This window comes from Ahaetulla prasina, chromosome 5 (genome assembly GCF_028640845.1).
Source record: "Ahaetulla prasina isolate Xishuangbanna chromosome 5, ASM2864084v1, whole genome shotgun sequence".
Taxonomy (NCBI): Eukaryota; Metazoa; Chordata; class Lepidosauria; order Squamata; family Colubridae; genus Ahaetulla; species Ahaetulla prasina.
The window spans coordinates 136,729,685-136,756,718 of NC_080543.1; the positions used below are offsets into that span (position 1 = coordinate 136,729,685).

The 27,034-nt window shown below is 44.5% G+C and overlaps 1 protein-coding gene across 9 annotated transcripts in view; it reads right to left on the bottom strand.

The window, feature by feature from the left end:
- ENOX1 (ecto-NOX disulfide-thiol exchanger 1) overlaps positions 1-27,034 on the bottom strand; it is a 550,463-nt gene that overhangs the window by 36,778 nt on the left and 486,651 nt on the right. For all 9 annotated transcript variants that reach the window (XM_058185666.1, XM_058185657.1, XM_058185665.1 and 6 more), the window contains one exon: positions 8,506-8,613. In XM_058185666.1, the coding sequence (XP_058041649.1) occupies positions 8,506-8,613 (108 nt within the window). The remainder of the gene's footprint in view (positions 1-8,505; positions 8,614-27,034) is intronic.

Below are 27,034 nucleotides of genomic sequence, written 5' to 3' on the forward strand. Positions count from 1 at the left end.
ATCTATCTATCTATCTATCTATCTATCTATCTATCTATCTATCTATCTATCTATCTGGAAGGGTGGCTCAGTGGCTAAGATGCTGAACTTGTCGATCGTAAGGTGGGCAGTTCAGCAGTTCAAATCCCTAGTGCCGTGTAATGGGGTGAGCTCCTGTTACTTGTCCCAGCTTCTGCCAAACTAGCAGTTCGAAAGCGTGTAAAAAATGCAAGTAAAAAAATAGGGACCACCTTTGGTGGGAAGGGAACAGCATTCCATGCACCTTGCATGTGTATACTGCATGAATCAAGAAGAGGGCCGTGAAAATATTTACAGATCCCTCGCATCCAGGACATAAACTGTTTCAACTCCTACCCTCAAACGACGCTATAGAGCACTGCACACCAGAACAGTTTTTCCCCGAAGGCCATCACTCTGCTAAACAAATAATTCCCTCAACACTGTCAGACTATTTACTGAATCTGCACTACTATTAATCGTTTCATAGTTCCCATCACCAATCTCTTTCCATTTATGACTGTATGACTATAACTTGTTGCTGGCAATCCTTATGATTTATATTGATATATTGACCATCAATTGTGTTGTAAATGTTGTACCTTGATGAACGTATCTTTTCTTTTATGTACACTGAGAGCATATGCACCAAGACAAATTCCTTGTGTGTCCAATCACACTTGGCCAATAAAATTCTATTCTATTCTATTCTATTCTATTCTATTCTATTCTATTCTATTCTATTCTATTCTATTCTTTGGCTGGTCACATGATCACGGAGACGTCTTCGGACAGCGCTGGCTCTTCGGCTTTGAAACGGAGATGAGGACCGCCCCCTAGAGTCGGGAATGACTAGCACATATGTGTGAGGGGAACTTTATCTTTACCTATATATCTCTATCTCTATCTATGTAAAAAGATGTCGAGACTCTAGAAAGAGTGCAGAGAAGAGCAACAAAGAGGATTAGGGGACTGGAGGCTAAAACATATGAAGAACGGTTGCAGGAACTGGGTATGTCTAGTTTAATGAAAAGAAGGAGCAGGGGTGATACGATAGCAGTCTTCCAATATCTCAGGGGCTGCCACAAAGAAGAGGGAGTCAAACTACTCTCCAAAGCACCTGAAGGCAGGACAAGAAGCAATGGGTGGAAACTAACCAAGGAAAGAAGCAACTTAGAACTAAGGAGAAATTTCCTGACAGCGAGAACAATTAATCAGTGGAACAACTTGCCTCCAGAAGTTGTGAATGCACCAACACTGGAAGTTTTTAAGAAGATATTGAATAACCATTTGTCTGAAGGGTGTAGGGTCTCCTGCCTGGGCAGGGGTTGGACTAGGAGACCTCCAAGGTCCCTTCCAACTCTGTTGTTGTTGTTGTTGTTGTTATCTCTCTCTCTCTCTCTCTCTCTGTGTGTGTATGTATGTATGTATATATATATATCGTCGTGTCCCACTCCTCCGCTGATGGCCGGGTCAGGGAAATCCGAATCAGGCGTGCCTCTGCAGCTCTGCCAAAGTCCTAGCAAAGTTCTCAAAGCAGGCAGGAGACCAGGAAGTGACTTCAGCAATCCAAGTTAGACTTTGCCTGACTCAGAGAATGCCAGAAAGCAGATCCTTTATATAGGCCATGGGGTGTGGCTCCATGACTCAGCACTTATCCAGGCCTGCCTCTCCTTTCCTTCTGTTGACGCCGCCTATCAATTCTCCTGAAGCGAGGGTCGCTCCAGGCTCCAGCTGTTGGTAATTGACCTTCCTCAGGCTCACATGCTGTGGGGGAGGGGGAGGGGTCTAGTTGCTCCGTTTGCCTGGGCATGGAGCCAGGGCTGGGGGCTGGAAGCACTTCTTCTTCCTCAGCCTGTTTGGGCATGGTGCCAGGGCTAGGGCCTGGAGGCATGCCAGGACATTCCTCAGCGTCCGGAAGAAGATAAGAGGGGCCCGGCTGCGGGGAAAGCGAATGAGACACAACATATATATGTGTGTGTGTGTGTGTGTGTGTGTGTGTGTGTGTGTGTGTGTGTGTGTGTAGGTCTTTGGTTATTCGGGTTTTCTCCCGCGTAAAATTGGAAGTGTCTTGGCGACGTTTCGACGAAGTCTCATTCGTCATCTTCAGGCTTCAGCTTCGTGCTTCTGGGAGCAATGTGTGATCGCAGCTGTTTCTTCCTTTTAACTGCTAGTGGGGGTTTGAACTGATTGGGTGGGAGCTTGGCTGTGCTCTGATTGGATGGGAGTTTTTCTGTGCTCTGATTGGCTGGGGGTGTGTCCTGTGTTGGTGGGGGCTTGGTTGTGCTCAGTCTAGTCTGTGCTGCAGGGGGATTTGAGCTGGTGAGCTGCATAGCTGTTGTTTGGCTTTGTGGTCGTGCTACATCTTCATAGTGGGTGTCAGTCTGCTGCATGAATGGATTGGAGGGGTTTGAAATGGCTAATGTTGCAGCTGCGGTCTGGCTTCTGGTCCTTGGTCGTGCTTCATGATCAGTGTGGGTTTGGGTCTGCTTTCTGGGTGGATGTGCGGTGGTGACATCCTGTGTGGACCTTGTGAGTGTGGGTCTGGTGTCATTCCTCGTGTTAGGGACTCGTTTGTCAATAAGGGCGGGTTTCCAAATGGCTGGTAGGCGGGAGGTGTCATCTCGTTTGTTCATGCTGTGTGGGCGTTTTTCTATCTCAATGGCTTCTCTGATTATTCTGTTGTTAAAGTGTTCAGTTTTGGCGATAGTTCTGGTCTTTTTAAAGTCAATATCATGTCCTGTGACTTTAAAGTGTTGGACCAGGGAAGAAGTTGGTTCCTCTTTTTTGAATGAGTTCTTGTGTTCTTCAATGCGTGCACTTATTCTTCTGTTGGTTTGTCCAATGTATGTGGTGGGGCAGGCGGTGCATGGGATTTCATATACTCCAGCCAATCAGAGCACAGAAAAAACCCCATCCAATCAGAGCACAGCCAAGCTCCCACCCAATCAGTTCAAACCCCCACTAGCAGTTAAAAGGAAGAAACAGCTGCGATCACACATTGCTCCCAGAAGCACGAAGCTGAAGCCTGAAGATGACGAATGAGACTTCGTCGAAACGTCGCCAAGACACTTCCAATTTTACACGGGAGAAAACCCGAACAACCAAAGACCTATATACAAACACCCGTGAAAACCTCAGAAAACATATATATATATATATATATATATATATATATATATATATATATATATATATATATATATATATATATATATATATATATATATATATATATATAAGCTTCCATTTCTTAACAATAGTTCTTAGAATTGAAATTGCTAGGTGAAAGCATTTATAGATTTTTTTTTATCGCCTTTACCTGCTTTGTAAGAGTGAATTATTTTCCACTTCAAAGGCTCAGACAGCTGTTTAGAAGAGGCCGCGGTTGTTGAAAGGAGACAGGACAATTATCGCAGCCGGAGAGATGAGCCAGGGAAGTTCCCAGTGTTTACCTCTGGGACCATCACCTGGGAGCCTGCGGAGTCATTCGTCTTTGGGGCCTTATTAACAACTTTATGGGGATTTTTTTTTTAGGAGTGATATTGAATCAACAAGAAGGGTGCCCGAATATCTGCAACCATCTTTGCAACTGTTTTCTTATTTTGAATCTGTAAACAACAGCAGGCAGACTTCAAGTATACATTCAAATGTATACAATGATGCTGCTCTTAGGTTTGTAGGCGTCATATAGGAGAGATGGACAGTGTAGAAAAGATAGAAAGATAGATAGATAGATGATAGAGTTGACAGAAATAAGATAGACAGACAGAAGGACAGAGAGACAGATAGATAGATAGAGATATGTAGGTTGATAGGTAGGATAGATGATAAATAGAGATACAGTGGATAGATAGATAGATAGATAGATAGATAGGTAGAGATAGTTGAGATAGAAGATAGATAGATAAACAGATATATATATATAATAGATGATAGATAAAATAGATAGATAGAAGATAGATGAGATAGATGGATAGATAGATAAATACAGATTGATAGATATAATTAGATGATAGATAGATGATAAGATAGATAGAAAGAGATAGTAGATAGATAGTAGATAGATAGATAGATAGATAGATAGAGTTGATAGAAATAAGATAGACAGACAGAAAGAGAGACAGATAGGGATAGGTAGGTAGTAGGTTGATAGTTAGGATAGGTGATATAGTTAGTTTAGATAGATAGATAGATAGATAGATAGATAGATAGATAGATAGATAGATAGATAGATAGATATAATTGATAGAAGATAGATAGGTAATAGATAGATGATAGATAATGATATAGATGATATAAGATAGTTGATAGATAAAAGATAATGATAGATATAAAGATAGATAGATAAATAGTTATAGATAGATAGATAGATAGATAGATAGATAGATAGATAGATAGATAGATCGATCACTGAGAAAACGAGACTGTAATACCATCCTGTGTAACTTTGTTCAGCAGAGGGCAAAAAAACCCACAACAACAACTAGGGAAGGGTCACAAGCTTATTTTTCATTTTATCTGCATATTGATGGCTTTTCCCCTCCACCCACAAATTGAAATCCGCTTTGAGCGGAGCAGGGAGAGAAAGAAAAACCATTTGTTTGGTGTATAAGATGATAAATAAAAATGCTAGACTCGCAGCGGCTCCCAGCTACAAAAATACAGCGTACAGTCATTAATGGGTTTCTTCTAACAATCAGAATTCCATCGATCTATTTCTCTCACTGCCCCCCCCTCTCTCTGTGTCTTTGTGTGTGTGTGTGTGTGTGTGTGTTTTGTGTGTATGTGTGCGTGTACATGGTGTGGGGGTAGAGATTGACTTCGTCATGAGTGTTTTGTGTTTGGAGGAAAAAAGGAAGAAGAGAAAGATACGGAGATAATGAGACAGTGCAATAAATAGCATCACGTTGCTTCTATGACTAAGAAACACACACCTTATTATACCAAATGCTACTTCTTTGTTCCTTCCATTTTCTCCTAATTTCTTAATCCGACAAGACACAAATGTTTGAGAATGGCTTATTTTATAGATGCAGGGAGCGTCATTGTGAGAGCAAATGTTCAATTTGAACAGCCTTAAATCGTGTACTTTTATTAAAGATTTATTATTTGGCACAGAATTGAAAGACCGCAGAAACATTAGAAGAACAAACCCCAAGGAAAAAAAAAAGGATATGGAAGAATAAAAGAGAAAGTGAAGGACAGGAAAAAGACCGCGAAAAATAACTGCAGGAGCCACTTACAAACATAAGGATTGCTATTTTCACCTCTGGGAATAGCACAGTTCCCTTCTTCCTATAAACAACCCTTAAGCAGTAAATCCCAAAATCACCAATTCCCTTTGACCATTTTCAGCAAAATAATAATAATAAAAGTCCTTGAAGGGAGTCCAGTCTTTTATAAAAGCAATTGTAGTTCCCTCCTTAAGCAAACAAACCAATTATGCTATTTCTGCAAACTCGCCACTCACTGCCCCAATTTGGGTATTTCTGCATCCTTACATTTTTGCGGGTATAATAATCTCATTGCATTTACCGTATACAAAACCTACTTGTCCATCTGTAAATATTCTTGAATTAAAAATTCAAGAGACACTGTTGTCTCCATCTATCTGTCTATCCTCTATCTATCTATCTATCTCTGTCTCTCTATTCTCTCTCTCTCTCATCTATCACCTATCCATCTATCCAGCTATCCATCTATCCAGCTATCCAGCTATCCATCTATCTATCTATCTATCTACTGGTGTCAAACTCGCGGTGTCACATCGTCACGTGGCTGTCATGACGTTTTTTCCATTCACAAAGTTGGGTTGATGTGACTTGCATGTGATGCATTTGGCCTGTGGGCCACCAGTTTGACACCCCTGATCTATCTCTATCATCTCTCTATCTCTCTATTATCTACCCAGTATCTCTCTACCTATCCATATCTAACTATCCATCCATCCATCCATCCATCCATCCATCCATCCATCCATCCTATCCTTCTATCCATCCATCCATCCATCCATCTACCCATCTCCATCCATCCATCTCCCGATCCATCCCTCCATCCCTCCATCCATCTAACCATCCATCTATTTATCCTTCTATCCATCCAGCCATCTATCCATCTAACTATCTAACTATCCAATTTATACAGCTGCCATCTCAAAGGCAAGTGAATCTGGGCAGCATACAACAAAACTGGACAATAAATCTGTAAAAACATTAGCAGCTATTAAAATATTTTTTTAAAAAAACTATGAAAACAGATTTCTGAGCCTGAGGCTTTCTCCACAATTATAGCCAACCGTCTGTATCAGGGGAACTGAGCCAAAAAACCTTGCCTGAGCTGTCCTTGTTAGCACTCTACGGTTTCATAAAGGCAAGTTACCAAAGCCCATCCTTTTCTTTATTTCAGCAGCTACTTAATCTCTCGATAATCAGGAATGAATTAACTTCAATTAGACGACAGAATTACCAAGGTTTATCAGCTTCAGCTGGCACGACTCTGGTGACAATGATATAAGACTTAACTCTCGGATCCTGTCTACACAGTTGCTGCCTCGGCTCCCAATGACCAGTTTCCACACAGCTCAACCATCAACTTCCCTCAAAAGCAGGGGTCTCCAACCTGCTCCAACAAAGCTGGCTGAGGAATTCTGGGAGCTGAAGTCCACAAGTCTTAAAGTTGCCAAGGTTGGAGACCTGTGCTCAAAAGAATGAGGAGTAGCTGCTCTTGCTTGGGGTCTTCGTGTCCTCCTTGAAAACTGGAGTTAGGACACCATGAGTGTCAGGTTCTGATGTGAAATCTGCTGGATTGGCAGCCCCGAGTCACTGGATGCGCCGGGGCTGACAATGAGAAGATGGGCTCAGAGCCATAGGGCCACCGACAAGGAGCACATGTCAGCGCTCCAGAAACCAACTCCAACTCCCAACTCCAAGTAAAAACTCTGACACAAACATCTTTCAAAGTTCTATTTACCAGGATAGGTAAACCCAAATCTGAGAGGTCCGGGTTTTCCCTCAGTAAATCAAAAACCCTCTAACCATCCCCTCCCTCCATAGTCAATCACATCCTCCAATCGCCATCCGTCCCATCTCGAGACAGCACTGCGACCACTCCTTCACCAGATGCAGGATCGGCCTGACCTTGACCGACAGGAAGGATGCTGTTATGTCTAAAGACAACCTATCTACTAAATCCCCCCTCCTACTTTCCCACACAGGAGACAATGGCAGCACAGAAGCTTCCGGCCTAATATGGTTTCCAAAGCTGACAGCACTTACACAAGAGTGGCATCCCTCTACTGCACAGTCTAGCATGACCAGGAGCAACTACCATCATCATCATCATCTTTGTTTAATGACCCCATAATCCCTTGCGGGGTGGATTTAGGGCAACTGAATGGAGCTAGCAGTGTGTTTTACTGGCTAGATGCCCTTCCTGTCACCAATGCGGAGTTTTGTTCAGCAGAGATATTCTCAAGTGTGGCCAGAGAGAGAAATATCTGCCTCCACCTAGGATCGAACTCAGAGCCTCCTCTAGGCCACTGCACCACTGCCATCATGCCCTTACAAGATACCACGGCTCTCTAATTCTGTCTTGATCCTCTGGGACATTATTCCCACATCCCGAATCTGTCTAGGCCGTACTGTAACCATAGAACCCCAAATGGTAAAAACATGGGGTTCCTGACAGGTGGTGGGAGACTGGCCTCAATGGTTCGGTCCTCTCTAGTTGGCAGAGGCCTATTTTGAAGTGGATGTATTTATTTCAGAGTTATAATGAATTTCTGGTCTGGAGGAAGATGGCAATTTGATTTGCGAACAGCCTAGCGATATATAAAAAATATAGAAAATAAGCTATAGATGTTCTGAAAATGGAGGAGAGGGGAGAGGAGGTGGGGAGGGAAGAGGGAAGGGGAGGAAAGGGGAGGAGAGGAGAAAAGAGGAGAGGGAAGGGGAGTGGAGTGGAGGGAAGGGAAGGGATGGAGAAGAGGAGAGAGAAGAAAGGAGGGGAGGAGAGAGAAGGGGAGGGGAGTGGAGGAGAGGGGAGGGGAGGAGAGGAGAAGAGAGGAGAGGGGAGTGGAGGGAAGGGAAGGGATGGAGAAGAGGAGAGAGAGAGGGAGTGGAGGAAGGGAAGGGATGGAGAAGAGGAGAGAGAAGAGGGGAGTGGAGGAGAGGGAAGTGGAGGGGAGGAAAGGGAAGGGAAGGAAAGTGGAGGAGAGGAGAGGGGAGGGGAGGAGAGGAGAGGAGGGGGGAGTGGCATGGTGTGGAGGAGAGGGGAGGGGAGGTGTTCCTATCTAATAAACACATCATTTATGTATTACTTAACTAAAACGTTACTTCTGACTGTTTTATTGAAGTAATCTCTCCTCATCCCAGAGGGTTTACTGACGGAGTAACACCCTGCTGAAGCTTCTCCATTCGGTGTTTGACCCTTGAGGTCAAACCTGGCTGCTTAAAATGCTGTAGAGACCTATCCCAACAGAGACGACAAACCTTCTACCCAGCTCACCTGTTCCTGCAGGATCTTCAGCATGGCCTGCGTGTGGGAATGCTCTTCTTTTGCTTGTTCGAGTTCCAGTTTCTTGTTATTTAATTCTTCTTGGATTTTCAACAGTTGCTACAAAAAAAGAAGAAGAAGAAGAAGAAGAAGAAGAAGGGACGTTGATAATTAGGGAGGCTTAATTTATTTAGCCTATGGCATAACACAGAGTTATCCAATGTTTCTGGCGTTGAGGACTGGCCAGGGGTGGGGGGCGGGGAGAGGGGTTGGTTCCGTGTGAGCGGGCAGCAAGTACGCGCAACGTATACACAGTTCCATTTGTGGGAGCGGCGTGCATGTGCACTGCCACTCATTTAAATGGAGCCTAGGCATGCACGCTCGCCCACTGTTTGTGAGGATGCGCTTGTGCGTGCACACACTCACCGGACTTTTCCGAGGCCTGGTTGCAAACACCTCATGGCCCACAGGTTGGGGACTTCTGGCATAATATGAAAAAGTAAAGGATTCCCCTGTCCACTCATGTCCTGATTTCTTGGCTGAGGGAGCCAGCATTGTCCGAAGAGAAACTCCATTTCAACACTGTTACTTTCCCACCGAAGTGGTACCTATTTATCTACTTGCATTTGCATGTTTTCAAACTGCTAGGTGGCTAGGAGCTGGAGCAAAGAAGAGGAGCTCACCCTGTCATTGAGTGCTTGGGTCTTGAACCATGGCTGTCAGCTTTCCAGCTGACAAGCTCAGCATCTTTAATGGCTGAGCCATCATGCTCCCCTTTATAACATGCATGGAGTTATTATACACACGTTTCACCTAAATTAAAAACACAATAAAATATAAATGTTAAAAAGATCCGTGGTCAAATACTGTCGTGTCCCACTCCTCCGCTGACGGCCGGGTCAGGGAAATCCAAATCAGGCTTGCCTCTGCAGCTCTGCCCAAAGTCCTAGCAAAGTCCTCAGGGCAGGCAGGAGACCAGTAAGTGACTTCAGCAAGATAAGTTCGACTTTGCCTGACTCAGAGACTGCCAGAAAGCAGATCCTTTATATAGGCCATGGGGTGTGGCTCCATGACTCAGCACTCATTAAGGCCTGCCCTCCCTTCCTTCTGTTGCCTCCGCCTATCAAGTCTTCTGATGCGAGGGTCACTCCAATCAGCAGCTGTTGGAAATACCGTATATACTCGAGTATAAGCCGACCCGAATATAAGCCGAGGCACCTAATTTTACCACAAAAAACTGGGAAAAACTATTGACTCGAGTATAAGCCGAGGGTGGGAAATGAGGTAGCTACTGGTCAATGTAAAAAATAAAGATAGAGCCAAGTAAAATAACATGAATATTTATTTGAACGAAAAACAATAAAAGTGCAAAAGGGGGAAGGAGGATTCCCAGCTCTAAACAAAGGGAAATCCCGGAATGCCAGCGCGAAAGGCGGTGCTCGCGTTCCTCCTCCCTTGCTCAAAAGCCCCAACATGATATTGGAATTGGATGCCATTATATACCTGCTGAGGGGATAATTTGAATAACTTGAAAGATATAAAAGCTCTAAACATATTTGTTTAAAAATCTAAAATCTATACTTAAAATAAATGAATATAAAGTAATAAAGTTCTTTAAAGTTGTAATTCACTTTGCTGCTGAAAAAGAAAAGAAGCTTAACACCTTAAATGGTATTTATTAACTGAAATATCATCAAATCAAATATATAATGAGGTATATTATAATGACCTTTGTTTTCAGAAAGAAGCATGATGGAAGTTTTTCAATAAAGGGGGAAATATAGAAAAAACTTAGTGTCATGCTCATATATCATCTTTACAGATGTTGTTAACACTATACTATGGCAGCATATGATGGTACAATGTTTCAATCAATTTCAGGATGAAAAACTCATCAATGAGGAGGAGGAGTATAATTTATTAACCTTGTATGATATCAGTTTCTCAAGGACTCTAGAAGGACCCGAGGAAGAAATCTCTGCCCCCTCCCACTTTCCTTTCCAACCCAGCCTTCCAAGGGGACCCGAGAGGAAGAAATCTCTGCCCCTCCCACTTTCCCTTTCCAACCCAGCCTTCCAAGGGGACCTTTGAGGAGAAATCTCTGCCCCTCCCACTTTCCCTTTCCAAGGCAGCCTTCCAAGAGGACCTCTCGAAAAGAGCGAAAGCTTTCTCCTGGCCGTTTTACCACCACCATACCCTCCACGCCGGCCATCCTAGGCTGGGTTAGAAACAAGGAGGGGGAAGTTCAAGGACCACATCGATGGCACGAGCTCAGATTGCCGGCTGGGGATGATGGGCGCTGCAGTGCGATCTCGGGAGAGACTAGGGGGGAAGAAAGAATGACTGTTTCCCCACACCCTAGGATTGGGGAAAACATTGACCCCCCCCCCTTAGTTGCGGGAGAAGGGTTGCGCTTCAAAGCAGTCGCCTCCATCCATCAATCCATCCTTCCTTCCTTCCTTCCATCCATCCATCCATCCTTTTTTTTTTTTCCCAGCGAGCGGTGCATGTGTGTGACATGCAAGCAAGACGTCTCATGGGGCATGTGAACTGGGTATGTCTAGTTTAGGGGTGACATGATAGGAACATTCCAATATCTCAGGGGCTGCCACAAAGAAGGGGGAATCAAACTATTCTCCAAAGCACCTGAGGGCAGGACAAGAAGCATGGGTGGAAACTAATCAAGGAGAGAAGCAACCTAGAACTAAGGAGAAATTTCCTGACAGTTAGAACAATTAACCAGTGGAACAACTTGCCTCCAGAAGTTGTGAATGCTCTAACACTGAAAGTTTTTAAGAAGATATTGGATAAGCATTTGAAGTGGTATAAGGTTTCATGTAAGCAGGGTTAGACTAGAAGACCTCCAAGGTCCTTCCAACTCTATTATTCTGTTTTTTGTTCTGTTTTCTTTCTAATCTATCTATCTATCTATCTATCTATCTATCTATCTATCTATCTATCTATCTATCTATCTATCTATCTATCTATCTAATTAGCTAGCTAGCTAGCTATCATTATCTCGCTCAAAAGACAAAACTTAAACACGAAGTTGTAGCTGAATAGCCCTACATAATTTAGCTTTTTCCAAGCTGGTGATTTCCAAAGGCTTTGAAATGCGACTTTCCTCATCCTCTGCCAGGATAAGCTGATGTGCTCAGAAGGCTGGGAATGGTGGCATTTCCCTACATTTCTTGTGGGCAGAAGGTGGACCCCTATGTTTCCTTGAAAACACCTCCCAATATTTATTAGAGTGACTTCTCTCCCCAGAAGAAAGGTGCGAGCGCTGTTTAACAATCCCGTCAGCTAAATCCTATCGAGTCAAAGGGGCCAGTCAATGGGGCTAGGATGAAATCTGGGTCACCAGGGACCCTTTTTTTGTGCCCGTTCCCCAACCAGGGGAATGGATGTTGAGGTAACCCGAAGAGGCAGCCTCTTTTCAACTCCCCCGCCCCTTTTTTTTAAACGCGTCCTGCCGGGCGGCGACAGGGACGCGGACACCAAAAGCGGCGCCCCGTTCTTCTCCGCTCTTTTATTTTATTTTAGTATTCAATCGGCAGCAGAGGCTTGAGCCTTCTGGGGCGCCGGGAAAAGGAGCCGAGGAGCTGCAGCAACGTTGCAAGAGAGCAGAAAAGAGTGGGTGGGGGGAGAGAAGCAAAAAAGAAGAAGAAGCAGCAAGCTTTCCAGCCGACTTCGGTGTGGCGCGAGAATCCGATCCACCGCCTCCTTCCCCCGGCCGACAGGGCTGAACTGCCGCGCTGCACCACCACTTCCCAAAACAGATTTCCAGACTTGGAAGCAGCCCGCCACAAAAGGAGGAGGAGGAGGAGGAGGAAGGCGGCGCCGGCTGCTCCTGCTGCTGTTCGCTCTCCGCCCCTTCCAGCGCCTTGACGCAGAGTGAGAGAGAGAGAGAAAGGAACCGCGCCGTCCGACCGGCTGTGTGTGTGTTTGTGGTGGGGTCTCGTCCCAGCCACCCACCCACTCGCCTCCCTTTCCCTCTTCGGAGCGTGGGCTGGTCTTAGAAGCCGCTGTCGGCGGGGCCGTCGCCTCCTCTTCCTCCACGCCGCTCCTCTTGCACGCCTCAACCCCCATCCCCACCCTCTCCGCGTGAAGGTCACCTCCTCCCTCTTCCAGGCGGCGGCAGCGGCGGCTCCGAGCGGAGCGCCACAGCCGGCAGCTCCGCTTCCCTCCCACCTTCCTCCTTGCTAAAGGGCCAAAGTCGGCTCCCCCGCCCCGCCGCGGGGACCCGAGCCAAGCCGGTCCCAGTCCAGCCCAACTTTTAAATTTAAAAGCCCAACTTCTGAAGCACGGAGGGAGAAGAAAGAAAGCCCTGGCGGGGCTTTTAAATGGTTTCTTCGCGGCACAGCCTGGCGGGAGTTACTGCGGACCCGAGCCAAGCCGGTCCCAGTCCAGCCGAACGGTGAAAGCGGAGCGGCGCTCGGCATGTCGCTTTCACCGTTCGGCTGGACTGGGACCGGCTTGGCTCAGGTCCGCAGTAACTCCGCCAGGCTGTGCCAAGAAACCATTTAAAAGCCCAACTTCTGAAGCACGGAGGGAGAAGAAAGAAAGCCCTGGCAGGGCTTTTAAATGGTTTCTTCGCAGCACAGCCTGGCGGGAGTTACTGCGGACCCGAGCCAAACCGGTCCCAGTCCAGCCGAACGGTGAAAGCGGAGCGGCGCTCGGCATGTCGCTTTCACCGTTCGGCTGGACTGGGACCGGCTTGGCTCAGGTCCGCGCGGCGAACTGCTCAGCCTTGGGCAAATCCCACTGGACGATCTCGCCGCCTCTTTGGCGTCTCCTGTGCGGGGTTCCCGAAGTACATCGAGACGTAGACTCGAGTATAAGCTGAGGGGGCGCTTTTCAGCACAAAAAACGTGCTGAAAAACTCGGCTTATACTCGAGTATATACGGTAAACCTTCCTCAGGCTCACATGCTGTGGAGGAGGGGGAGGGGTCTAGCTGCTCCGTTTGCCTGGGCATGGAGCCAGGGCTGGGGCCGGGGGGTGCTCCCTTCTCTGCAGCCTGCTTGGGCATGGAGCCAGGGCTGGGACCGGGAGGTGCCCCCTCCTCTTCAGCTTGTCTGGGCATGGAGCCAGGACTGGGGCCGGGAGGCATACATTCCTCTGTGTTCGGGAGCAGATAAGAAGGCCCCGGCTGCTGTGAGAGCGGGCAAGACACAACAAATACCAATGACTAGGCCAGCTAACCACTGAACCACTGCATTGCTTATTGGAAAAAAGTCAGATACTGGACCCTTCTACAGGTAGTCCTCGGTTTACAACCACAACTACAACCACAACCACAACCACATCAGAGCTTGGGATTTATGTTGCTCAATAAGAAATTTGTTAAGCGAGATTTGTCCCATTTTTACAACTTTTCTTGCCACATTTGTTAAGTGAATCCCAGTGGTTGTTAAGTTGGGAACACGGTCGTTAAGTGAATCTGGCTTCCCCATGGATTTTGCTTGTGAGCACGACAAAACCATTTGACCACGTGACCCCCGGGATGCTGCAACCATCTTAAATATGAACCAGTTGTCGAGGGTCTGAATTTTGATCACGTGACCATGGAGATGTCACAGCGGCCCTACGTGTGAAAAACTCACAAGTCACTTTTTTCAGCGATGTTGTAACTTTGAAGTGGTCACTAAACAAACTGTTGTAAGGACTACCTGTATATGCCCTCATCTTACAGGCGATCGCTATGTGATCTATGCAGGGGTGAAATCCAGCAGGTTCTGGAGAACCGGTAGCGGAAATTTTGAGTAGTTCGGAGAACCGGCAAATACCACCACTGGATAGCACCAGAGTGGGGTGGGAATGGAGATTTTGCGATATCCTTCCCCCAGGAGTGGGGAGGGAATGGGGATTTTACAATATCCTTCCCCAAGTAGTGGGGAGGGAATGGGGATTTTGCAATATCCTTCCCCCAGGAGTGGAGAGGGAATGGGGATTTTGCAATATCCTTCCCCAAGGAGTGGGGAGGGAATGGAGATTTTACAATATCCTTCCCCAAGGAGTGGGGAGGGAATGGGGATTTTGCAATATACTTCCCCCAGGAGTGGGGAGGGAATGGGGATTTTACAATATCCTTCCCCAAGGAGTGGGGAGGGAATGGGGATTTTGCAATATACTTCCCCCAGGAGTGGGGAGGGAATGGGGATTTTACAATATCCTTCCCCAAGGAGTGGGGAGGGAATGGGGATTTTGCAATATCCTTCCCCCAGGAGTGGGGAGGGAATGGGGATTTTGCAATATCCTTCCCCAAGGAGTGGGGAGGGAATGGGGATTTTGCAATATCCTTCCCCCAGGAGCGGGGTGGGAATGGAGATTTTGCAATATCCTTCCCCCAGGAGTGGGGAGGGAATGGGGATTTTGCAGTATTTTCCCCCTGCTACGCCCACCAAGCCACAGCACGCCCACCAAGCCACGCCCACAGAACCAGTAGTAAAAAAAAAATTGGATTTCACCACTGGATCTATGGCTCCCTGCAGTCACACTGAGGGGAGGGTGTTATACCCCATTTATTCAGGGAGTCCTGACGGACGCCATGTGAGGCGCGAACCCCGTCTAGGGTTGTGCATTGTTGGCCAGGTAGTTCAAAAGCTGGCACCTTTTGCATGGGGTCACCTAGATTTGATTAACAGAGTTGGAAGGGACCTTGTAGGTCATCTAGTCCAACCCCCTGCCCAAGCAGGAGACCCTACGCCATTTCTGACAAATGGCAGTCCAGTCTCTTCTTGAAAGCCTCCCATGATGAAGCTCCCACAACTTCTGAAGGCAGCTTCTGTTCTGTGGGTTAATGGTTCTCACTGTCAGAAAATGTCTCCTTATTTCAAGATTGAATCTCTCCTGGATCAGTTTCCATCCATTATTCCTCATCTGGCCTTCAGGTGCCTTGGAAAATAGCCCCTTCCTCCTCTCTGTGGCAGCCCCTCAAATATTGGAAGATGCTATCATGTCTCCCCTGGTCCTTCTCTTCACTAGACTAGCCAGGCCCAGTTCCTGCAACTGTTCATTGTATGTTTTAGCCTCCGGTCCCCTAATCATCTTTGTTGCTCTTCTCTGCACTCTTTCTAGAGTCTCAACATCTTTTTTATAGTGTGGTGACCAAAACTGAATGCAGTATTCTAGGTGTGGCCATACTAAGGCTTTATAGAGTGGTATTAGTACCTCCCTTGACCTTGAAGACATCTCTATATGTCTTCCCGAGTCTGGAGGAAAAACCTCTCTCAAAGTCTTGCACCAATGGCGTTTTTCAAATTTGTTCTGTTTTTGCAGTGGCGCCTCGACTGACGGACACGCAAATCAGGTCTTCCTGCTTCTTGTGCTCCTCGGCCTGCCTCCAAACGTATCCCCTCTTCACGTAACATGCGGTTTTGCTGTAGATTTAAAACTTTCAAACTCCAACCGCAAAGCTGCTGTCACATCTGTGTGGGGTAAAGTCTTATTTGTTGAAGGAGACCCTCTGGCTTTAATAAGACTGAGGGGATAAGCATTGGAGCCCATAAATAATTTATGTGCACAGCCCTCTAATATAATTAGTCTTTGGCCTGCCGCCATCTCGTTTCCTACAAAGCCATCGTCTGAAATAGATTTGCGCTGAGTTGCCAAGAAGACAAACCCACCCACCCCCCACCTCTGCTGGGAGATCAGGACCCTTGCAAATCGATGTATCAGCAGTCAAAATCCCCAAGAGATGAAAAAGGGAAGAGTTGGGGGACCAATTGGGATATTTATTGATTCGTTTATTTATTGGTATCCTGCCTTTATTTTAGAAACAACTCCAGGCAGTGAATATCTCCAAACACATCTTCCTCCTCCTGGTTTCGAGCACAAAAACAACCCTGTAAGGTAGGTTGGCCTGAGAAAGATAAAGAGAGACTTTCATTTCTAAGGCAGAACTACAATTCCCAGTCTCCTGGTGACTGACTCAAACTACCCAGCTGGCTTTCATGTCTATGGTGGAACTAGAACTCACAGCCTCCTGGTGATTGAACCAAAATTACCCAGCTGTCTTTCATGCTTAAGGTAGGACTAGAACTCACAGTCTCCTGGTGATTGACCCAAAATCACCCAGCTGGCTTTCATGTCTAAGGTGAAACTAGAACTCACAGCCTCCTGGTGATTGAACCAAAATTACCCAGCTGTCTTTCATGCTTAAGGTGGGACTAGAACTCCCAGTCTCCTGGTGATTGCTCCAAAGTCACCCAACTGACTTTCATGGTTATGACAGGACTAGAACTCACCCTCTCTTGCTTTCTAATACAAACTGGCTTATGAGGAAAATTCTAAGGTTCTGAAAAGACTTTCAATTTTTCCAGTCCAGTATAGAGCCCATATATTCAAGGGGTGACGGAAGTGCCCTCAATATCCATTACTTTGCCTGGAAATATACAGTATTTGTGGAACCTAAGTTAAAAACAACTTCCTCTATACCATTCCCTTTATCTTGGCTTCTATCGACATTTTCATTTGCATCTGCAAAGAATTTCTCGCTATATTAATCTAATTAAACCGAAGAACAGAGCCCCTGGTTAATACATCATTCCATTTGCTTGTTAAAAATCCTAAAATGTGTAAAATATGTTCTGGATAAGTCATGGTTGAACTCTGTTAAAAGGAGGGGGAGGAGGAGGAGGAGGAGGAGGGGAAGGAGGAAGGGGGAAGAAGGAGGAGGAGAATATGGAAAGAAGGAGAAGAAGGGAGATGTTGTTGTTGTTGTTTTGTTTGACAAAGAATATGAAGAGCCGCCATTAAATCGGTAATGATGAAACATGCAATTGTCTTTCAATTAAGCTAAATGCTACAAAAATCCAAGTCGCCGCCTATGGAGGAAACACAAAGGGCGGATACGTGGCACAGCCCCAAGGAAAATGGATGGTATGAAGAAATGTGCCATTAATTGCAGTTAGCTGGGCCTTGGCATTTGGGTCAATACTGTCTTGAAAACATCAGCCCATCTATCACTTATTAGCCTCATCTTCAGCCAAGGCTGCTCAGCCCTGAAAAAAAGTTCTTCACTTAAAGACAAACTTCTAAGATGAGCCAAAACTCTGAGATCTTCCTTGGTTGGAAGTAGTTGGCTAGGGAAAGAAGAGAAGACCATTCCTGGTTAGGGAGATGGATGGATGAGAGAGAGAAAGAGAGAGAGAGAGAGAGAGCGAGAGAGAGAGAGAGAGAGCGATGATAGATGATAGATAGATAGATAGATAGATAGATAGATAGATAGATAGATAGATAGATAGATAGATAGATGAGAGAGAGAGTGTGATGATAGATGATTAGTAGAGATATAGATAGATAGATAGATAGATAGATAGATAGATAATAAATAGGAAAGATAGAAGGAGAGAGATGATAGATAGATAAGATAGATGAGAAATATACATACATATATATATATATATATATATATATATATATATATATATATATATATATATATATATATATATATATATATATAGGTCTTTGGTTGTTCGGGTTTTCTCCCGTGTAAAATTGGAAGTGTCTTGGCGGCGTTTCGTGAAGTCTCATTCGTCATCTTCAGGCTTCAACCGTGCTTCTGGGAGCAATGTGTGATCGCAGCTGTTTCTTCCTTTTAACTGCTAGTGGGGGTTTGAACTGATTGGGTGGGAGCTTGGCTGTGCTCTGATTGGATGGGGGTTTTTCTGTGCTCTGATTGGCTGGGGGTGTGTCCTGTGTTGGTGGGGGCTTAGTTGTGCTCAGTCTGGTCTGTGCTGCAGGGGGATTTGAGCTGGTGAGCTGCATAGCTGTTGTTTGGCTTTGTGGTCGTGCTACATCTTCATAGTGGGTCTGCTGCATGAATGGATTGGAGGGGTTTGAAATGGCTAATGTTGCAGCTGCGGTCTGGCTTCTGGTCCTTGGTCGTGCTTCATGATCAGTGTGGGTTTGGGTCTGCTTTCTGGGTGGATGTGCGGTGGTGACATCCTGTGTGGACCTCATGAGTGTGGGTCTGGTGTCATTCCTCGTGTTAGGGACTCGTTTGTCAATAAGAGCGGGTTTCCAAATGGCTGGTAGGCGGGAGGTGTCATCTCGTTTGTTCATGCTGTGTGGGCGTTTTTCTATCTCAATGGCTTCTCTGATTATTCTGTTGTTAAAGTGTTCAGTTTTGGCGATAGTTCTGGTCTTTTTAAAGTCAATATCATGTCCTGTGACTTTAAAGTGTTGGACCAGGAAGAAGTTGGTTCCTCTTTTTGAATGAGTTCTTGTGTTCTTCAATGCGTGCACTTATTCTTCTGTTGGTTTGTCCAATGTATGTGGTGGGGCAGGCGGTGCATGGGATTTCATATACTCCTTGATTTTCTAACTCAATTTTGTCTTTGGGGTTTCTTAGGATGGTGGATATTTTTTGGTTTGTGCAGAATGCTGTCTTGATGTTATGTTTGTGGAGGATCTTGCTGATTCTGTTTGTGGTGCCTTTTATATTCACACATTGCTCCGAGAAGCACGAAGCTGAAGCCTGAAGATGACGAATGAGACTTCGTCGAAACGTCGCCAAGACACTTCCAATTTTACACGGGAGAAAACCCGAACAACCAAAGACCTATATACAAACACCCGTGAAAATATATATATATTTGTTTTCTGAGGTTTTCACGGGTGTTTGTATGTAGGTCTTTGGTTGGTCACAACAGATTTGGTGGTTAACAACAGAATAATCAGAGAAGCCATTGAGATAGAAGATAGATAGATAGAGATAGATAGATGAGAACATATATATATATATTTGTTTTCTGAGGTTTTCACGGTGTTTGTATGTAGGTCTTGGTTGTTCACAACAGATTTGGTGGTTAACAACAGAATAATCAGAGAAGCCATTGAGATAGAAGATAGATAGATAGATAGATGAGAAAGAAAGAGATGATGATGATAGATGATTGATAGAGAAGATAGATAGATGATAGATAGATGAGAACATATATATATATATTTGTTTTCTGAGGTTTTCACGGTGTTTGTATGTAGGTCTTGGTTGTTCACAACAGATTTGGTGGTTAACAACAGAATAATCAGAGAAGCCATTGAGATAGAAGATAGATAGAGAAAGAAAGAGATGATGATGATAGATGATTGATAGAGAAGATAGATAGATGAGAAAGAAAGAGATGATGATGATAGATGATAGATAGATGATAGATAGAGAAAGAAAGAGATGATGATGATAGATAGATGAGAACATATATATATAAAAGGCACCACAGACAGAATCAGCAAGATCCTCCACAAACACAACATCAAGACAGCATTCTGCACAAACAGAAAAGTATCCACCATCCTAAGAAACCCCAAAGACAAAATTGAGTTAGAAAATCAAGGAGTATATGAAATCCCATGCACCGCCTGCCCCACCACATACATTGGACAAACCAACAGAAGAATAAGTGCACGATTGAAGAACACAAGAATTCATTCAAAAAAGAGGAACCAACTTCTTCCCTGGTCCAACACTTTAAAGTCACAGGACATGATATTGACTTTAAAAAGACCAGAACTATCGCCAAAACTGAACACTTTAACAACAGAATAATCAGAGAAGCCATTGAGATAGAAAAACGCCCACACAGCATGAACAAACGAGATGACACCTCCGCCTACCAGCCATTTGGAAACCCGCCTTATTGACAAACGAGTCCCTAACACGAGGAATGACACCAGACTATTTCATCCAACAGAATAATCAGAGAAGCCATTGAGATAGAAAACGCCCACACAGCATGAACAAGCGAGATGACACCTCCGCCTACCAGCCATTTGGAAACCCGCCTTATTGACAAACGAGTCCCTAACACGAGGAATGACACCAGACCCACACTCACAAGGTCCACACAGGATGTCACCACCGCACATCCACCCAGAAAGCAGACCCAAACCCACACTGATCATGAAGCACGACCAAGGACCAGAAGCCAGACCGCAGCTGCAACATTAGCCATTTCAAACCCCTCCAATCCATTCATGCAGCAGACTGACACCCACTATGAAGATGTAGCACGACCACAAAGCCAAACAACAGCTATACAGCTCACCAGCTCAAATCCCCCTGCAGCACAGACTAGACTGAGCACAACCAAGCCCCCACCAACACAGGACACACCCCCAGCCAATCAGAGCACAGAAAAAACCCCATCCAATCAGAGCACAGCCAAGCTCCCACCCAATCAGTTCAAACGCCCACTAGCAGTTAAAAGGAAGAAACAGCTGCGATCACACATTGCTCCCAGAAGCACGAAGCTGAAGCCTGAAGATGACGAATGAGACTTCAAACGTCGCCAAGACACTTCCAATTTTACACGGAGAAAACCCGAACAACCAAAGACCTATATACAAACACCGTGAAAACCTCAGAAAACAAATATATATATATATATATATATATATATATATATATATATATATATATATATATATATATATATATATATATATATATATATATATATATATTTGTTTTCTGAGGTTTTCACGGGTGTTTGTATGTAGGTCTTTGGTTGTTCACAACAGATTTGGTGGTTAACAACAGAATAATCAGAGAAGCCATTGAGATAGAAAAACGCCCACACAGCATGAACAAACGAGATGACACCTCCCGCCTACCAGCCATTTGGAAACCCGCCCTTATTGACAAACGAGTCCCTAACACGAGGAATGACACCAGACCCACACTCACAAGGTCCACACAGGATGTCACCACCGCACATCCACCCAGAAAGCAGACCCAAACCCACACTGATCATGAAGCACGACCAAGGACCAGAAGCCAGACCGCAGCTGCAACATTAGCCATTTCAAACCCCTCCAATCCATTCATGCAGCAGACTGACACCCACTATGAAGATGTAGCACGACCACAAAGCCAAACAACAGCTATACAGCTCACCAGCTCAAATCCCCCTGCAGCACAGACTAGACTGAGCACAACCAAGCCCCCACCAACACAGGACACACCCCCAGCCAATCAGAGCACAGAAAAAACCCCATCCAATCAGAGCACAGCCAAGCTCCCACCCAATCAGTTCAAACCCCCACTAGCAGTTAAAAGGAAGAAACAGCTGCGATCACACATTGCTCCCAGAAGCACGAAGCTGAAGCCTGAAGATGACGAATGAGACTTCGTCGAAACGTCGCCAAGACACTTCCAATTTTACACGGGAGAAAACCCGAACAACCAAAGACCTATATACAAACACCCGTGAAAACCTCAGAAAACAAATATATATATATATATATATGAGATTAGGTAGAGAGAGAGAGTGATGATAGATGATTGATAGAGAAGATAGATAGATAGATGATAGATAGATGATAGATAGATAGATGAGAAAGAAAGAGATGATGATGATAGATAGAGAAAGAAAGAAAGAAAGAAAGAGATGATAGATAGATAGATAGATAGATAGATAGATAGATAGATAGATAGATAGATAGATAGATAGATAGATAGATAGAATAATAGCCCTTAGGCTTGTATACCGCTTTCCAGTGCTTTCCAGCCCTCTCTAAGCGGTTTACAGAGCCAGCATATTGTCCCCAACAATTTGGGTCCTCATTTTACCAATCTCAGAAAGACGGAAGGCTGAACCAACCTTGAATCAGTCAGGATTGAACTTCCGAACTGCTTGCAGCCGGCAGTCAGCAGAAGTAGCCTGTAGTACCGCATTCTAACCAATGTGCCACCACCATTTAAATTTAACTTTAAATCTATTAGATGTGCTTTGGAAAGGAATGAAATGCCCTGGGTTTTCAAAGATACTTTGGTGGGGGGGGAGTGTGGGAAAATCCTTTAAGGCAGGGGTCTCCAACCTTGGCAACTTTAAGCCTGGTGGACTTCAACTCCTAGAACTCCTAGCTGCTGGCTGGGGAATTCTGGGAGTTGAAATCCTCCAGGCTTAAAGTTGCCAAGGTTGGAGATCCCTGCCTTAAAGGAATGTCTTCACTGTTACGGGTTGTGCTCAGCTCAGTTTCATACAAGGAAAACGGAAAATAAGTTAAGACTGGAAGCAGACTATTGCTGCTATTCAGAAATAAAAAAGTGAATTATCATTTCTCTCTCTCTCCTCTTAAAAGCCACTGTTGGAATGAAGCGCTATAATAAATGTAATGAAATAAATAAATATACAGGCAGCATCCGATGTGATGTAGTATCATCCGTTTCAGGAAACATTTGTCAGGAAACATCTCCGCAGAGCCCAAGAGAAGAAGACAAGCAATTGCTGAGGTGTCTGCTGAGATTATCATTAAGTTGACATTAATGGTGCTTTCCAAGTAGAGAAGACTGGTGTGTGTGTGTGTGTAGATACGCACACATCCACATCTCTGCATATATTGGGGTATATACCGATAACCAGGAATGTCTATGGAGATTCTCAGTCATCCAGGTCATGGTTGTCCCAAAAGTGCTTTTTTCAAGAGGCAACTGGACTTCGTTTTTTTCCTTAAGACATTTCACTTCTTATCCGAGAAGCTTCTTCAGTTCTTCTTCAGACACAACATAGGAGAACAAATCCATCAGGACAAGAGTCAATAGTCCATCTGCATTTGAAAGACTCAGGACGGCTTACACTATGTCAAGCAATAGTCTTCATCCATTTGTATATTTATATACAAAGTCAACTTATTGCCCCCAACAATCTGGGTCCTCATTTTACCTACCTTATAAAGGATGGAAGGCTGAGTCAACCTTGGGCCTGGTGGGGCTTGAACCTGCAGTAATTGCAAGCAGCTGCTGTTAATAACAGACTGTCTTAGCAGTCTGAGCCACCAGAGGGATAAGACGCCATCTATGTCCTGTCTACAACGCAATCCTTTCAGCAGTTCTAAGAAGGCTCCACACCCATTTGCCCCACTCAGGTGACCCTGAGGACACAAATAGACCTCCAGGTGACCTTAATGACTCTCTAAAAGGATGCAAATACTGTCTACAACGAATATCAATCCTTCCATCCTTCACCATCCGGCCAGAGCTGAAAAAGCTCCTTGGATGAGAAACGAAATGTCTTCAAAGAAAAACCAGAAAGTCCAGTTGCCTCTTGAAAAAAAGCACTTTTGGGACAAGGCAACAAGACTTGAAAGACAAGTTGAAGAAGCTTGATATCCTTCAGAAATTTCTTATAATGAGGACAGGTGAACTGATGGTGTATAACTTATTATAATGGATGGACAAAGAGAGAAGCAACCTAGAACTCAGGAGAAATTTCCTGACAGTGAGAACAATTAATCAGTGGAACAACTTGCCTCCAGAAGTTGTGAATGCTCCAACACTGGAGGTTTTTAAAGAAGAGATTAGACAGCCATTTGTCTGAAATGGTCTAGGGCAGTGGTTCTCAACCTTTATAGTGCTGTGACCCTTTAATACAATTCCCCATGATGTGGCGACCCCAACCGTAAAATTATTTTCGTTTTGAATTGATCGCGCCTGAAGCCGTATTGGCTAGCGATCTGAACTGCTTGCGATTGCCTTGAGGATGGAGGCATTAAAGCGGAGACTCCTCCCCTGTTAAGTTTATGGCGCCTGAAGCCAGATGAGGCTAGCGATTGGGAGTGATTGCAGCTGGCTTGAGAGGGAGACATCAGAGCAAAGATTTCTCTCTTTTTTAATTCATCGCGCCTGAAACCGAATTCGGCTAGCGATTTGAAGAGCCTGCAGCTGGCTTGTGAAGTCAACCACTGGAGCGCGATTCTTTGACTCGCAAGTATACTTCCCATATTTCCGATGGTCTTAGGCGAATGGTCCCTGGCAAATCGTCATTCGACCCCCAATGGGGTCGCAACCCACAGGTTGAGAACCGCTGGTCTAGGGTCTCCTGCTTAAGCAGGGGGTTGGACTAGAAGACCCCGTTCCAACTCTGTTATTCTGTTCTGCATTCTGTATAATGGAAGTAACGGTTATGATCTTAGATGTGGGGGAGAAAACCCATCTTCCAAAGCAGGGGTCTCCAACCTTGGCAACTTTAAGATTTGTGGACTTCAATTCCCAGAATACCTCAGCCAGCCAAGCTGGCTGAGGAATTCTGGGAGTTGAAGTCCACAAGTCTTAAAGTTGTCAAGGTTGGAGACCCCAGTTCCGAAGCATTTTGGCAGTTTGGTTGGTGGCTAAGACAACCTAAGAACCTGGAAGGTCCCACCTGGTTAAGTTCTGGTTAACAAGGGCCATTAAACCCCAAACATCTTTCCGCCTTCCTTCCTACTACCATGTGGAATTTACAGGCAACATGCAACTTTCCACACTGTAGGGCACATGCTCTCATTAATTTCACTGTTTCTGTTTTAGCTTTGGAGGAAAAATGGGAACGGATTCCTCTGTCCATTCTTCTGTTGCTTATACGCAACTCTTCATAGCCCTACTGTACCTGTTTTCAATTTACAGAATAAGAAGGCATTAGTCTTTTAGCTGGCTGATGGGACTTTTAATTTAATGCAAAAAGGTTGCTGATGGGGGCTATTACTCTCGCTCAGCCAAACAGTTGTGTGTAGGCCAGAAGAACCTAACTGACAGACAAAACATTTCTCTTGCCTGTCTATGGTCCTTGCGTTTGGTTTGCGATGATGAAGTCTGGAGACCTTTTGCAGGAAGCTGTTCTCTTTTTTCCATAGGCCGCTAAAACTGTTCCCGAATTCCGCGTGATGCTTAAGAAAACACACTCTCGGAACTATTTCCCTGTATTGGGAAGATCACCCGTCTGCCTTTAAAGTTTGCAATTCTTCATTTTGCGAAATAGAGGGCTTTAATCCGATTTGACGGGAGGGAGCTGACTGTAATCTACTGTGACAAAACAATGTTATGCAAGCTAGATCTGCTTTGAGCCAGTTCTTAGCAAGGGGACCTTGGAATAGGAATGGAAGGAAGAAAATGAAAGCTCTCTACAAACACAGGTTGCCCAACATCTGGAAGGGCTGGCATCAGTCTTGACCACCTGGAAGGGTTGGCATTAATTAGGACCACCTGGAAGAGTGGGATCAATCTTGACCACCTCAAAAGACTGGCATCAAACCTGACCACCTAGAATGCTGGCAATAAATTCGACCATCTCCAAGAACTGATTCGGAGTTGAGCACCTCCAAGGACTCGCCTTTGGAAGTTGTGGGAGCTCCATCACTTGAGACTTTCAAGAAAAGATTGGACTGTCATTTGTCAGAAATGCTGTAGGGTCTCCTGCTTGAGCGGGGGGTGGGTGGGTGTTGGACTAGATGACCTATAAGGTCCCTTCAAACTCTGTTAATCTCTTCTCTGACTGACAGTCTTGACCCCCTGGAAGGGTTGGCGTCAATCTTGACCATCTCAAAGGACTGGCATCAATTTTGACCACTTGGAAGAGCTGGCATCAATCTTGCAAGTCTCAAAATCCTTTCCCCCTCCTTTGACTTTACTTTCCAGAGAATGATGGAGGGTCTCATCTGAGATGCTTTCACTGCCCCTTCCGTGGGCTGAGATCAATCAATCAATCAGATTAGATCTGGAAAGGACCTCGGAGGTCTTCTAGTCCAATCCCCTGCTCAAGCAGGAGACCATATACTGTTTCAGACAGGTGGCTGTTCAGTCTTTTCTTAAAAACCCCCAGTGATGGAGCAGCCACAACTTCTGGTGGCAAGCTGTTCCAAAGGTTAATTGTCCTCACTGTTAAGAAGTTTTTCCTTAATTCCAAGTTGCTTCTCTCCTGGATTAATTTCCATCCGTTTCATTTATTTATTTATTTATTTATTTTATTTTATTTGTCACAACAATATATATAAGCATCACACAAAAAGATTATATAAGCTTATATATATATATATATATATATATATATATATATATATATATATATATATATATATATATACATACATACATATATATATATATATATATATATATATATACATACATACATACATACATACATACATACATACATATATATATATATATATATATATATATATATATATATATATATAAGATAAAAACGAAAAACAATAGGACCGGAACGGTAGGCACATTTGTGCTCTTATACATGCCCCTTATGGTCCTCTTAGGAATGGGGTGAGGTCCATAGTTGAAAGTTTTTGGTTAAAGCTTTTAGGATTATGGGAAGAGACCACAGAGTCAGGTAAAGTGTTCCAAGCACTGATGATTCTGTTACAGAAGTCATATTTTCTGTAATCTAGATTAAAGCGGTTAACATTAAGTTTAAATCTATTGGTTGCTCTAGTATTATTGCAATTAAAGCTGAAGTAGTCTTTGACAGGAAGGACATTACAATAGATGATTCTATGAGTTAAACTTAGGTCTTGTCGAAGGCGACGGAGTTCTAAGTTTTCTAAGCTTTTCTAAGGTTTTTTTTTCTAAGCTTTTCTAAGTTTTCATCTTGTCCTGCCTTCTGGTGCTTTGGAGAATAATTTGATCCCTCTTCTTTGTGGCAGCCCCTCAAATACTGGAAGACTGCTATCATGTCTCCCCTAGTTCTTCTTTTCTTTAGACTAGCCAAACCCAAATCCTGCAAGATACTTCATTGTTATCTAGGAGCACCAGCTCCTTC